Source organism: Blennius ocellaris (assembly GCF_963422515.1).
Source record: "Blennius ocellaris genome assembly, chromosome: 7".
Lineage (NCBI taxonomy): Eukaryota > Metazoa > Chordata > Actinopteri > Blenniiformes > Blenniidae > Blennius > Blennius ocellaris.
This window is the reverse complement of record NC_137656.1, coordinates 25116403-25131325: the sequence shown is the minus strand read 5'-3', so window position 1 is coordinate 25131325 and position 14923 is coordinate 25116403. Positions and strand designations below refer to the sequence as shown.

The window sequence follows — 14923 nt, the reverse complement described above, 5'->3', positions numbered from 1 at the left end:
CAGAAGAACCGATATACACATGAATAAAGCTGCAAGCTGCTAAAAAATGATGAGAGAAATTGGAAAAAAAGCAGGAGGGTAAAAAAAATAATAATAAAACAACACATGAAAGTGAGTCAAAGAGAGGAGATGGAGGGAGCAAAAGAAAAAGGCTGCCAAAGTGAGAAATTTCTGAGGATTTCTTTGTGTGAATCCTCAGCTGAGTCTGGATCTATTTGCTACCACAGAAATACCAGCTTCCAGAAGTTCATTCCCAACATTAATCTACTTTTCTTCTCAAAGTGACTTCGAGAAAAATACGAGAAATCTCTCCTCTCAGCAGGGTGCCGGACTGTTAAACGTTGCATCAGTCCTCTCTGTTCCTCAGCAGCAAAGCCCTTGATTAGTGTGATGTTTTACTGCAATGTTTTGTGTGCGTGCGTCCTAACAACTTCTGCACCCCAGCACATAAAAGCGTAAGAGTGTGTGTGAGTGTGAATGTGTGTGTGGCCGATCCCCTCCAAGTAAACAGGCTGGAGGGCAGTGGGTCCTCCCTGATGAGGGATTAGACCAAGCTTTTTAATTACAGTTTCACAGTCCCTGGAGTAAGGTCTCCACGCAGCACTCTCCACTCCTCCGGAAGCTTACAGCAACCACCGCTCACTGAAGCCACATTTACATGTGAATGGATGCTGCAATATGAGCTTATCTTTGCGAGCATGTCTCAAAATATGCAAGTGAAAAAAGAAGCTTCCAACCTCCACCTTATTCTTAGACGTGTGTGTGTGTTGTTTTTTTTTTTCAAAAGGAAATCTGCTGTGGATTCTGTTGCTAATTCTTTTTCATGTGCAGGAAGCGATAAATGCAGACTTTAGAATTGAAATGTGCTAAAACACTAAGAACAGGAGCACGGTTGACACCAGCTGGTTGCAGATTAGCTGAAAAGCTGCTCTGAAACATTTGTCGACATCTGATCGTTAAAAGGTAGAAAATTCTTTTGTCCTCATTTCTGAGCATGCTCAAGCCACAACAAACTTGAAGTAACACTTTAAAAGTTATAAAAAATGTAATCCATGGAGTTAGCACTCTCGCATCATAGCAAGAAACACCCCAGAGTTTGTGTGTTCCTTGTTCATTTTTTCCCCCAAAGATGTGCTTTTAAGGTTAATTGGGAACTAAAACTGCCCCGATGATTGTGAGTGTGTTTGACTGTCTATCTGTCTTTGCCCTGTGAAGGACTGTCGAGAGTGTACTCTGGTTTCACCCATACTGATCCTCAGGCTACATTCACACTGCAGGTCTTGATGATCAATTCCGATTTTTCGCTGGTATACGATTTTTTGTGTGTGATCATTCACATTAGGTTTGAGGCCACATCCACACGAGCCAAAATGATCTTTTTTCTCCTTCGTGTTTCCAAAAAGAATTCCGTCCACACGCCACTATGAACACGGCTCAACACGAGGCTTCAGGGCATGTCGTACACATGCCAGACCTTTAGGGGCGCTGTGACTCACTAAATACACCAGATGCAGAAAAAGACAGAGCACATAGAAATTTAGCAGTAGACTTCTGCTTTTAGACTCCTAGAAAACTCCTAGTGCTATCGGCCTATGTCCCTGCTCCTCCTCAAGCTAGCGTCAGTAGCTTCTGCAGCTGGACTGGAGCTTGTAGTCCCTGATTGTTGTGGTTATTTGATGACATTACGGACCGCGGTGGGGGGAGAGGGGGGTGATGACGTCATCGTTGAACGTGATCTGACCCGACGGCTTTGGGCCCCAGAGCGTAGAAGACGGCGTGAAGCACGCTGGTCAGTGCCAGAGTTGGGTCGTATTTCCCTGCAGTGTGAATGAGGCTAAAGTCAGGCGTGTCCAAGGGTCAAATCACAGCCGGAGGTCAGATCTCATACAGCCCTCACCCTCTGTCCTAATGATGTCATGTGTCTTGGCACAAATAAAACAAATCAAGGCAACATGAAACTAATATTTTTGATTAATGTTGGCAGCGTGACTGTGGAGCATAGATTGTAATGATTTAATTCCTCACTTGCCTGTAACTCTTTCAATCTGCTTGGAGACCCCTGCCCTCGTGTAAATAAAGCACGATAGAAGATTAAGGGATAGATGAGAGTTGTTTGAAAATTTCAAAGAGAAACATCTTTCAAATTATGATACAAGTGCTAAAATTGTACCTCATCGTTTATATATTGGAAAAGAAATTAAGTCACCACCTGATATTGCAAATTGACAGCCATTGTTATATATTATGACATGTTTTTGTTAAAAGTAAAGCATATTTGGCTGTGGCATTTTGCAAATTTGATCTATCAAAATGACAATAATGCTGATTTTTGTCTTCTGAAGGAAGACAAATTACTAACTTTAAAGGTTTTTTTGCTGCTGTGATAAAAAAACAAAAAACTAGCAGACATCAAACACTGATGGATACTAGGATACTTAGGATAAGTAATATATGAAAACCAGACAGAATTTAAATTTCTTTTTAAAAATGTCACAAGTTGACAGAAAAGATTGAAGGATAAATGCTGGAAACAGTCAAAATAAAGAGATAATAGAAATAATCCACTCATTAAAAGAGAAAAGACATAAACCAACATTAAGATCACTTACATTGAGCAACAACATTCATTACTATTAGAAAGGTCACAGTCGGTGATCCGGCTCTTATCTTGAAAAACATCCGCCATCTGGATATTTCCAGTGTCCACTGTACTTAAAGAATATGTTGGCTTTGAAGCTTGTGTCCCAATTTAAAAGATTCTCCTGGAATATGCATTTATGCAGAGACAAGAAAAGAAGCATGCAACAGAGGAGAAAAGAAAAGATTTTCTGACGATAGACCAACCCGGGAGGTGAAAGCAGCAAGCAGTGAATCGGAGATTACAGAAGCCGCATTTAGCTTGCGATGAGGCAGAGCGTGTTGCGCACCGCTGCTGCAGCCAGTATGGGCCAACATTGAATGGTGGCGTGGTGAGAAAATAAAGCCATACTGGTACAAAAAAAAAAGTCCACTCACCTTCACGTTAGATGACACATCCTTACAGAAAAACAACAGAACACAGCAGAGGACGAATCAACAAAAGGAGCTTTTAAGAAGCACGGAACTGGGAGAACACCATGGGAGTTGCTTCGTAATGGAAGAAAAATAATCAAGAAAAAAAAAAATAAAGCCATGAGAGGGAGATGAATCCACTTTAGGCTATGGGATTATGGGATTTAGAGTTCTTAAGAATGGGAGTCTGGGAGTGGAGGTACAATATGCTGTATGGGAGCCGTAATCCATAACAGTGACTTGAAGTTATACCGAAATGGATCAAAGGGACTTTATAGATTTTGGCTTCTATGAGTTCACAAGGATTCACAATATGTCCACTAGTCTGTGTTTTTTATTGTGACAGTTGCTATATTGTCTGCCATTTTAAAATGTTTAACCTGCGGCTCACCTCTAACTTTCCAAGAGTATCTTCTCAAGTTTAATAGCGAAGCAGCGAACATTGCTTATCACACCGAATGTTTGAGAAACAGCTAAACGATGCTACTTTTATCCGTTTCAGCCACACACTTCTATCATTAGTGTCCTTTGCGTCTCACCTTGGTTTCCGTGCGCCGCGTGGTCCCGTCATCGGAGGTGACCACCGAGACGTGGGAGGTGGGGGTGCCGGGGTCCTCCTCTATGGTGACCGTCTCCTCCACCATCTCCTGCGGCTCCTGCATCATGGCCAGGGACGTGGCGTTGCTGGGACTCTGCTCCTGCACAGGCGACAAAAAAAAACAAAAAACCCAAACAATTAATTTTTTTGAAGGATCAGTTAGTTTAAGTCTGTAGATGTCATGGAGGCGAAAAAACAAAACAACATCCACTTAATCTTTTAGGCGCATGGCAAGATGAAACTTTAATTGGGGGGCTGCAGCAGCAAATGATATTAGAATAAGCAGAACATAAAATAGGAACATTGAAAATGAAGGGTATTAAATATAATACCCTCAGCAATTTGCTATGCAGCACTCGAGCGTCAAGTAGATACAACATGTGAAACAGACTGCATGAATACTAACAACAATAAAACACACTCGGAGGAGGACATGAATAAAAAATGTTGATGGTATAAATAAAAGTTCGATAATATGACTTTCCACTGCAAAATAGTCATAATTCTAACTCTTGTGATAAACAGTGGTGAGTTCTAGGCAACATAGATGTGCATACACTCCCCAAATTCAGAAAAAGACTCTAAAGTTGAACCAACTGAGGTCTAAATGTGAAATCATCAGGCAGCTTCCAGGGAATCGCACCGAGCCCACAACCGAACCGTGGATATTCTTGCGGTGAGTGTCAACCAATACAACACCATACAGCTCACGTCACGTCACAGAAAGACAATAGTGTAAAATTCTACCAATGCAATACAAAAAATATAGTCATTTACTGTGTTACATCAGTGTTTCCTTAACTTTTCACATTGCGTGCCGGTGTGGTTAACCTCAATATACAATAACGAAGGCTTACCCAATTCGCTATGGACTTTTTACTTATATACTTATTTTAAATGTAGATTTCATACTTTTTTTTCATTGCAAGTGTTGTACCATTTTGCTAGTTACCACGATTTGCCCCCACATACCACCAGAAGGAGCTCGGAAAATGTTCAAATGAAATGGACTTGCTCATAATCATTGTAATGATATATGAAATATAGCTGCATAAAGGCTGCAGGAATGGGTTGGAATGTACAAAAGAACTGTGATTTGTTCAGCAGAGTTTTACATTGAACAGCCATTGAACAACACTGGTTCATCCTCCGGCCTGCGCTCCACACCGTTACGTACCCGCTGCTCAAATATCCAAAGAAATTACAAGAACCCGGACTACAATAAATGCACATGCAGGTAAAGCTACTTATTTCTACACAGACTCATAATTGACCACGCTTGCACACTAAACAGAATGCAAAGGAGCGCGATTAAGATCCTCATTTCTGTGAAGCCCTGACGCTCTGTGATTTATATCCATGCACTGCAATGCAGGCCAGCGAACACCTCCTCACCTCTTCAGACTTCGAATTGAGTTAAAGCTTCTTTTTCAAGGCAAGCAAAAGCCTGGAGGACTTTTTTTGATTCATATTTTATTGGGAGGCCATGAATTTGAAAAAATAAGGGAATATAAACTATGTCCATAGGCTCTGGATGAAAGCAAGTGTAAAGTCCAACACTCCCCACCAGAGCCTGTGTGAAGGCGTGAGAGAGAAATGTGCTTCCTGCTGCATTTCGTCCTGATGGAGGCCGATACGAAGCCAGCGGTGGTCGGTACAACTCTCCGGCTTGTCCCGCCGCTGCGCTGAAGTGTGGCGAAATTATAGCTCTCGTGATGGAGAGGGGAAGGAGGGCATTTGGGGCAATCACAGATAAGCAAAACAGCACAGAACCAAGAGAGGGAGAGGAAATCGAATGTAATGGAGAGGGTGGAGAGGGAAGAGCTGTGGAAACAAGTTTCTCTCAAAACAGCAGAGACGAGGAAGCAGGACGTCGTGTGCTTTTAGTCGAGAGTTGTAACTGAGCGTCAGGAATTTTGTAGGTTTGAAGCTGCATTTTGAAAACACATGTATACACTGTTTTCCCCTGAATGGGGTGAAAAGACATTTAATTATGTCTGGCATGTTAACCAATTTCTTATTTAAAATGAAGTCTGAAACCCTTTCAGACCCATAATATTCTCAACAATGCACCAAATCACCACTTGTAACTTTTATGTGTTATGTTAAACCAAAGCATTTGTCTTTTTGTTATTGTACTTGTATAGCTGAAAAATCTGATTCACTTTTTTGATGATTTTCTCCATTTAAAATTGCGCTCATTTTAACTCCTTGCATTCTTAAAATGGACTCATTATCTCTTTTCTCCTGAACAACGACCATTCAGAGTTACAGTGAAGGGAAGAAAGCAGCCCACAGTAACTTATCACTGATAATTTGACTGATCAATCATGTTAAAATACCAAGGCATGTCCTTAAAGCAAACGTGTATAAATTCCAATCAGGTGATTAAAACGCCTGTTTTATCAGTCTCTGTTCATTGGTTTTATCTCTGCATTCGATTTCCTCTAACAAGCTCAAATCCTGCATTAAAGGGTATTTGTTGACTGTAAAGTGCCTGCACACTGTAATATGTGTGTGTGTGTATGTCAAAAAGCTACCTTAAAAAAAGGCAGTATTGTTTCATTGTCATAAACTTTTTAATAGATGAATCACCCGAGAATACTTCAGATACTGTAGTTCTCTACTTTCACTGAAGTGAAAAGGTTGAGCCAGTATCTGCACCTCTGTCACAAAGCTTCTGCACACTTGCATCATATACAGTTGTGTGAAGAAAAGAACAACCCTGAACTGAATCAAGCAAACTATTTCTTTCCAACTAATTACAGCGACTATAAAGAGAGACAGAGTGAAGGCAACGAGAACGCAAGCGGGAAAGTTTTCCCATAATTCCCAGTTGCGCTTTGTTGAAGCACTCGAAGTGATGCCTTGCTTTTCTTTATGTCTTTGAAGACATTAATAAGGGTAGAGTTCTCCATTGATTGGGAAAGTTTTCTCGGGCTTCAAAGTGCCTATACAGTCCCCATTGATCGCCGCTCCTCTTTTCTGATCAGTCAAAAGTTTGCAATTTTTCCCCTGGTCCCACAACCCTCCTATCTTCGTTGTCTCTGCTCAGCGCTTGTTTTGGGTGTATGAGCCGTCTTGTTTTGGTGCACACTAAAATTAAAACAGCGAAAACGAAAAAATCTTGATTCACAGCTCCATCCAGTATTTTAGAGCCAATTAACACTCTGAACTGAACTGAGTCAAGTTAGGTCATAACAATCGGAGGAAGGTTCCCAAGTCCCATCAACGTGTTAATGACTCGGAAAGGGATACGTTACATTCAGAGACAATCATTGCTAAGCTCACGGAACACTTCTTAATTCAAACTAACCTCAGGCTAAATAGCAGAGCTTTGCTAAAATTGCGATCTTGTATTGGAGTCCAGAAGAATGAAAATATCAGGACTGATTAAGTGCCTCCAATAAACATCCCTGTAGTGTGCAACTATATATGCAAATCACCTCACTGACTCGTTACCCAATGATTAAAAAACAAGGGGAAATGCCCCGGGGTGTACACTATCCATATAACACATTTATTGTCCTGTAATATTACCAAGTTAAATCCACACATACTTATTCTACACACACACACACACACACACACACACACACACACACACACACACACACACACACACACACACACACACACACACACACACACACACACACACACACACACACACACACACACACACTAGGAGAATGTGCCAACCCTGGACTCAAATTGAGGATTGTCTCTTTCTCTATGGCTTAATTTCTGTCAATTCAGTCTAAAGTTAATTATACCTTTGAGATATTAAATGTAAAACATTGATAACAAACATACATTTATCTTCATTCACCTAATAGGTGTCATGTATTGTTTTAATGACAATTATGATGACAACATCAACAAAAGATGATATTCTGCTTGAAGCACAGAAACATTTCCCAGTGGATTCAAGTTTGACTGGAGCTGCCTGATTGGTTTTCCTTGTCTTTTTCTTCCAGTATTTTCTTCAAATGTCTCCTGTATCCTGGAAGTTCACACTCACTGCAGCCATGAGCAAGAACACTGGTCGTCCTGTTCTTGTATTTCCTAAGATCTCCATCCTGTTACAGCCTTATCTCTGCTCCAGTTCAACCTCATCTATCTCAATTCTGCAACAACACGAGCTGTCCGTCTAAATCAGAGGTGTCAAAAATGAGGCCCTTTGGCCAAAACCAGCCTGCATAGAGGCTCCAATCCAGACAAACCTACAACTATATAATGAAAATGTCAAAAGAGTAGCGGAGCCAAGTCAAGACTGAGACCCAAGCCAAGATATCAGCCATAAAACTAGCTGCATCGGTGCAATCAATCCTAAACAAAGTCATGCCGTCAGGGTGAGTTTGTAAAAACATGTAAAATGCAAAAGGGACAGGAGACTATTTGGGGACATTTCACTGTATTTTGCACCAGATGGTTTCATTAAAAGTGACTTTATGTTGAGATTGTACTTATTTTCAGTAGCAATTGTTTGGTTTCGTGACCTAAAATCTGTTCTGCAGTATCCATTCCGTATCCTGGCCATTGTGGTCGCACACTCAAAACTTCCACCATCAACTTGGCCATCTCATTGTCTTTTTCACCGTCTCTTAGCCATCTGGGGCTGGAATATGTAAACATTGAACCAGGTCTAGCCGATGCAGGTAAAAAGATCATTTAGTTGGCTTTAGAAATGAAGGGATAGTTCCTTCCACCATGAACAGATCACTCTTCAGAAATGTGCTTAATAAATATCCCAACAAGATAAAAGGAAGACTGCTAATTACTAAACACTAAACAAAGACAGTTGAGCAATGCAAATGTGGAAGTAAACCGTGTTGCATGTATCACATTTTCCTCATGGCTCCGACGAATTAACTGCATTTCCGTGGCATTTAATTGATTTGAGGTCAAACTGCATGAATCCACAAGACACAAATATGAATATTTGCTAAAAGCATCACACACTTCACGAAAACACACATCGCCTGGCAAAGCATAGGACCAAAGGGGAAAGAGGTGATCCGCTGAGGCCCGCTGACAAACTGGCTCCTTGATCCAGGCTTAATGCGGTGTCTCTCGCCCTCTCTTACTCTCTCACTCTGCCTCCGTCTCTGTGTGCACTAAGTGAAAGACTGAAGTTGAACTCGGCATTAGAGGCACTAAATAAATGATTAAAAGCCGTCTGGCTGTGGGCTAGCATGGCTTTCTGCCGGTCCTGGGGGAAAATGAGACAATTTTTGACTTGAGGAGATTCAGGAAAGCGTACCCTTTAGTCGAGGGCGGGAGAAGTGAAGCACATTGGGTTAATGGCTGATCTCGGAGAGAGGGCCGATAAAGTGGCAAAAGGATTTGACAGAAAACGTGACAAGGATGTAGGGAAAAAGCTTAAGCATGAGCAAATCTTGGAGAAATTGCTGGTATGGCCGAGTGGAAGACTGGTAAGTTCAAGCCTGGGTAAGCAAATTTCCAGATGAAAAAAAAAAAAAATGTATGAGAAACTTCCAAACTGGAAACATTTGATTAAAGAAGGACTTTTAGCTAGGAAAAAAAAAAAAAACTCTCACAGATCGGTTGAGCTGTACCTCTGGAGCAAACTGTATGGAACACAGTGTCATGAAAAATTGATGGTGTGTGTCAGCAGAAGTCCAGCCTGAACAGAGCAGATAAAGAAAAAAACAAAACCGAAAACATGTCGTAAAGTACACAAAACACAGACTTTTATAAGTCCTAGAAAGTCTTTCCGTTGCGGATTGGATTTAACCGAAGGGACAAAAAGCACCTTGCAGCTCCTGAGTCCTCGTAAATAACAACAAGACATCGCCGTCTGTCCTAAAAAGGTTTTGGCAAATTCTGGTCGACACTCTTGATGAGGAGAAAAGAGCTTGCGAGAGCTTTGCCAGTTAAATCGCTTCTGTTCAGCCGGGAGTCGAAGAGGGGCTGAAGCGTCAAACAGACAAGGATTTGGCTCAGGAAGAGGTCTGAGGATTTGTACAACTCACACTTTATTCAGGCCGGTGTGGCGACTCTGAGCACACCAAGACGGGCTGACTCAGTCGAGAGTGGAGCTCCACTATTCCCAGCACAATTACAATGACTAACAATGAAGTGTTTAACTGTAGAATTAAAACTATTAGGTACATTTTACAAAGATCAGTTCTTAGGGAAAAAAAATAGTACTCTGGACAAGAGATCCTGAGCAATTGCCTGTGGAGTATATTCCATTACAATATATCATGAAGGGGCATGTGGCTCCTTAAGAGCAACTTATCGCCACTGTAATGGATTGCCGTGCAGAAAGAAAAAAGAATAGAGGGATGAGGACAAGGAACACAAAGGCAGGAGATTAAGTGATACAGTGGTGTCAATTAGTGGTGGCCTGTTATCTTCCGTCAATCCACAGCCATTCATCATTTCTGTTCAATAGGTTGCTCTGTGTCGTCTGTGGATGGAGAGATATCGTAAAAGGAGAGACTGCATGCAGATGAAGGGATATCTTTCACCATCAGGCTGAATTATGAGAACACTTGAGATGGAGTTCAGATAGTGGTTGTTTGAGTAGTACGTGTATAAGTTGTGCAGTGACTCTGCAGTAAAAGTACAGAGAATTACAGCATGAAGCGTCCCCTCGAACTGCTGAACGTGAGGTCTTCAGCCAAGAATGTGCTCAGTCTGTGTTCACTGTCCCACAGGCTGGGTGAAGGAAGGATTGAAATAGGATGGGCAAATGTGGAAAAATGAATTTTCCCAAAGGGATTAATAAAGTATGATTAGCTTAGTTTAATATTTATCCTTTTCACTGCCTTTGGTTTTAGGTTCTACTGTTGTAAATTCTTCTTTAATTATTTTTGATTATCGATTATTGTGTCACGCAAACTTGTATCTGTCTTTTTTTAATCATTCTTCGATCATTGCTATTACATGGAGCAGTTTGAATGTGTCACCTCATTTTCCATAGTAATTAAACAACTTAGCTTGCATATTCTCTGACTGGTTCAAACTCACATAAATGACTTCACCTGATGTCACTCCTGCTACAACTGCTGCCATATACAGCTGCATTTCCTCATACTATCCTGCGCCTCTTATCCATCTCCGCTTTCTGACAAATTAATCTTAAAAACACATTACTGTCACACTTCATTCTCATTCTCTTGAGTAAAGTTAGAGCTAATGATGGATGTGAGGTTATGTCTCACTTCCATCACCAAACCTCTCTTACACTAAAAATATCATATTTGTCGCGACCCAAAGTCAATATATAAAGGTCACCAACTCAAAACCACAAGGAACCAAAGCGATTTATCATGCAGTGTGTGGAAATTTTAAAAACCACAGTTAACAATAGCAGTCGGTGAACTGCTATTGTACTATTATACTTACAGGAAGGAAACTTACTAATCCACAAATGGACTAAGTGCTGCAGCTGTGTTGCTGAATCCAGCTTCACATTTCTTGGAGGAAAGAACCTCAACAGGGTTCGTATTATTAAATAAATCTAAAATGAACAGCCCAAGATTCCTAAAATTAGAAGTTCAATCACACACTACATGCATTTAAGATGAAAATACAATGATGGAGGTGAAAACTTTCAAGTTCAACAACCAATCCTTTGTGAGGATGAATAATAATGATGACTGCTTGTAACTAATAGTATATCATTTACAACGAGGATGAATGACTTTGATCATTGCGAAGACAATAAAAATGTTGTTGACTGACACTTAGCCGTATTCTCACCAAACAGTGCTACTGAAATGGTAAATATAGATATAAGAAAAAACAAGTTTTACACCTTTAGTTTAGGTTCACTAAACTGACGTGCATGCAGTTGATGTGCGGGAGTGACGACAGAGTCATTAATATTAATATCTACTTAAACTGTGGGTGAAATGTCCTCTCGCCTGTAAAAACTATATTTTATTGCTTTGTGTAATTGGACTTGCAGGCCACAATGAATGGCATTGCAGGTGGAACGTAGCCCGCGAGCTGCTCATATCTTATTGAGGTCCCGTTTACACAACAACGATTACGAGTGTATCTGCAAAATTTTCTTCACTTTTGGTCGGGGTCTGTTTATCCCGGCTCCCAAGGTGGAAAGATTCACAGTCACTATTGCCCCCTGCAGAGACTGATGGAGGCGATGGAGCCCGTTACTGCGCAACTCTCCATCTCACTCCCCTTCCTCCTGCTCATCCACTAGTAAACAAACATGGCGACCCCATATTGGCATGACTCCCGGTTTGTATTCTAGTTTTATCGTCCATATCAGTAGTTTTATAGTTGAGACTCACCCCTGATAGCATCCGATGTGTCATCAGTCCATATGAGGTCAGGTTCTCTCCATTTTCTTCATGTTTATAGCGTAGTGTTCTCTGCACACGTCTGTGTGATTTCACTACAAAATCAAGCAACAGCGCCCTCCTGTGGCCCGGCATACAAAACTACATCATTGTCAGTGTGTCCGCTGCTGCAGTGTAAACACACTCCATTTTTTAAACGGATTGAGTGTTGTCACTTGAAACGTTGTCGTGTAAACGGGGCTTTAGAAAAAAGAAACATTGAGCGATAAAAAGCTAATCTACAATCAATGATTCCTACTGACAGCATTTTCTAGGTTCACATGAGAAGCATGTGGCTCCTAAAGTCAAGAAGGAATTAGGTCTGCATGTCTCGGTCTGAACACAGTCGGAGGGAAGCTTCGTTGTATTTTGCTGCGGTTAAAGATCTTGGACCTGGTTGCACATAGTGGTGTGATCAGAGTCACCTTCCCCCCTGATGCACACACACACACCCACACACACACACACACACACACACACACACACACACACACACACACACACACACACACACACACACACACACACACACACACACACACACACACACACACAGACGCATAGACACATGCATACTAACATGCTCAGTCTTCGTCTGACCCCTGTGCAGTGACTAACAGGATTTCACTCCAGAGACATGCCAGCAATCATTACATGGCTCTTACACAATTAATCCTCTAGCAAAGATCGTCCAGCTAACCTTGGGTCGTCCAATTTCCCATCAGCCCCTTCTGTTTGTACCACCTGCCCTCTCAGCAGCTCTGCCCGGTGGAAAAAAGAAAATCACATGGAGCTCAAAAACAGAACAAGCGAGAAAGAGGGAGGGTGTGGGAGCGCAGTGCAACGGGTTGAAAAGGCAACTGTGGGTTGCGTGAGCCAAACATCCAGCCAAAACAGGGCTTGTTTGTGGGATGAGACAGAGGCTGAGGGGAAGTCAAGTAGAGGAAGGGGAACTCGAGAAGCTGACAATGCGTGGCAATGGCCCAAAACAACATTCTCTCCCTGAGGGAAAAAAAAATACAAAATAGGGAAAAAAAGGGAATTCAGTCACATCCAAGGCCAATCAGGCAGCCCTTGTCTCAGTCGCTGCCAGGGCAGAGGGCTCAACTCACTGAAATATTTTGAAGACCAACTGACCCGCTGCATGTGCAGTAGTGTTCACTGCAAGTGAATTTGAGAGCACGAGCCTCTGTTCTAAAAATCTATTTGAAGGGTTAATGCAAGCACAACTAACTAAAAGGAGCGGGCCAAAGTCTTCAGGATCTAGCCGGGAATGATGGGACCTTAATCTCTTCTTCCCTGGTGACTGATCCTTGGCCAAATCTGGACTTAACTTCCTTTCTCATCTTTTTCACGCTTGGTCTCCTGGTTTCAGACGCCTCCATCATTTCCCACCCAAACCCTGTTTTTTCTCCCGTTTCCCAGAAGCCCCCCGACTACTGACGCCCCTACCACCCGCCGTTGATGTGCCCTTTTGTTCTTTTTGCACCAGCGTCTTGGAAACGGTAGGAAAAAAGAAAATGTAGCCAGGCTGCCTGACACACTCAGACTTGATTACTTCCCGACAGGCCATCACAGGGCATCCCGACATGCCATACTTTTCCATTCGGAACCACCTATCTGGTGACAGATGGAAACCCCAGCTCAACCTCCGGCAACATTTGACACCATCTTAATCTCTCAAAAGAGATTATGTAAATTGGCCATGGGATGTTTTGAAACCTTGGATAATTTCTTACATATGTCATCAATTATTCACCGTACCTATAAACAAACTCATGGAATCACATACCAAATACATTTTCCTGGTAATTCATGGCCTGGAGTCAGATCAGGAGTCAAACACCCAGAAAGTCAAAGAATTAAAATAAATAAATGAATCATGGCAGCAAGGAAAGCAGCAGGAAGATAAATCAGTTGCACAGATTTCTAGCCAGTAGCTGAGGAGACAAAGTAAATGGGGAGGATAGTAGATAAAAGACCAAATGAGGAGAACTTGATCTTAAACAATGAGCCTGGAGAGGGGTCGCCGCTCATAGCTGAGGTTTGATTGTTTGGATAAGGGGTGCAGCAATGGGAGCAAGAAAGAGGGAGAAGTCTAAGATTTCAGCGCCACAGATGAAGATTAGCGGCAGCTCTCGGCAGTTGATGGATTGTGGGCACGGTGTGGGGAGGGGGGAGGCTCGTTACGATGGCATAACTCTGGAGTTATTGGAGGGTTGCTTGTTTCCAGCGCGCCTCCCCTTCAGCCTCTGGATCACGGTCAGCATGACTCCATTGAAGGGCCGGTGACTGGAGGGGGGGCGGCAGCGTGCGGAGGAGGCTCCGAGACGAGCTTCGCCAGAAGCTCAGTTCATGTGAGGTCTACTGGAGATTTAGGGAGTTGGAAAGGGGACATATGTTCCACTTCCTGTCAAGAAACACTTATTGTCCCCCCGACACCCTTTCTCAAAAACAGTTCATGTGCAGCCACGGGGCCCCCTATTTACCAGATATTTATCCGGGCCTCCACCCCCCATCCCTGCATAACTTACTCTCTTTCTGTCTCCCCTCTGTAGAAAACAGTGGAGCCCGGGGCATTTCTAATACAGCTTAGCTGGATTCTCTAACTGTTTTAGGAAAGATACTTGTTTTTTTGTTTTGTTTTTACAAGAAGAGGCCAGGAGGTCATCAAAACAGTGCCGTAATTCTTGAACCTCAAAGACAGACCCACTGAAACAGTTTTTGCTTTCACACTGATTCACTTCCAAATTGCATCAATTCCCTGGGGGAGCTTAACTGGGGTGTGATGGACGCTCGTGACATCTGTCTAATGTATTCTCAAGGTAAGGCCTTTTGAAGCAAATTAAACCACACCTCATCTTGACAAGAAACCCCTCAACCTTTTTGAAGGCACTTCGGTAAGCTGAAGGCACCTCCACCAGTGCTTAAGCTG

The 14923-nt window shown here is 42.3% G+C and overlaps 1 protein-coding gene across 4 annotated transcripts in view; it reads right to left on the bottom strand.

Moving 5' to 3' along the window:
- The window catches only part of arvcfb (ARVCF delta catenin family member b), a 125118-nt gene that overhangs the window by 85790 nt on the left and 24405 nt on the right, over nt 1-14923 (bottom strand). For 2 of the 4 annotated variants that reach the window (XM_080499590.1, XM_080499591.1), the window contains exons 2-3: nt 3591-3749; nt 3016-3036 (exon numbers count right to left, since the gene is read on the bottom strand). In XM_080499590.1, coding sequence (XP_080355716.1) covers nt 3016-3036; nt 3591-3749 — 180 coding nt within the window. The remainder of the gene's footprint in view (nt 1-3015; nt 3037-3590; nt 3750-14923) is intronic. The other 2 variants (XM_080499592.1, XM_080499593.1) reach the window with 1 other exon arrangement.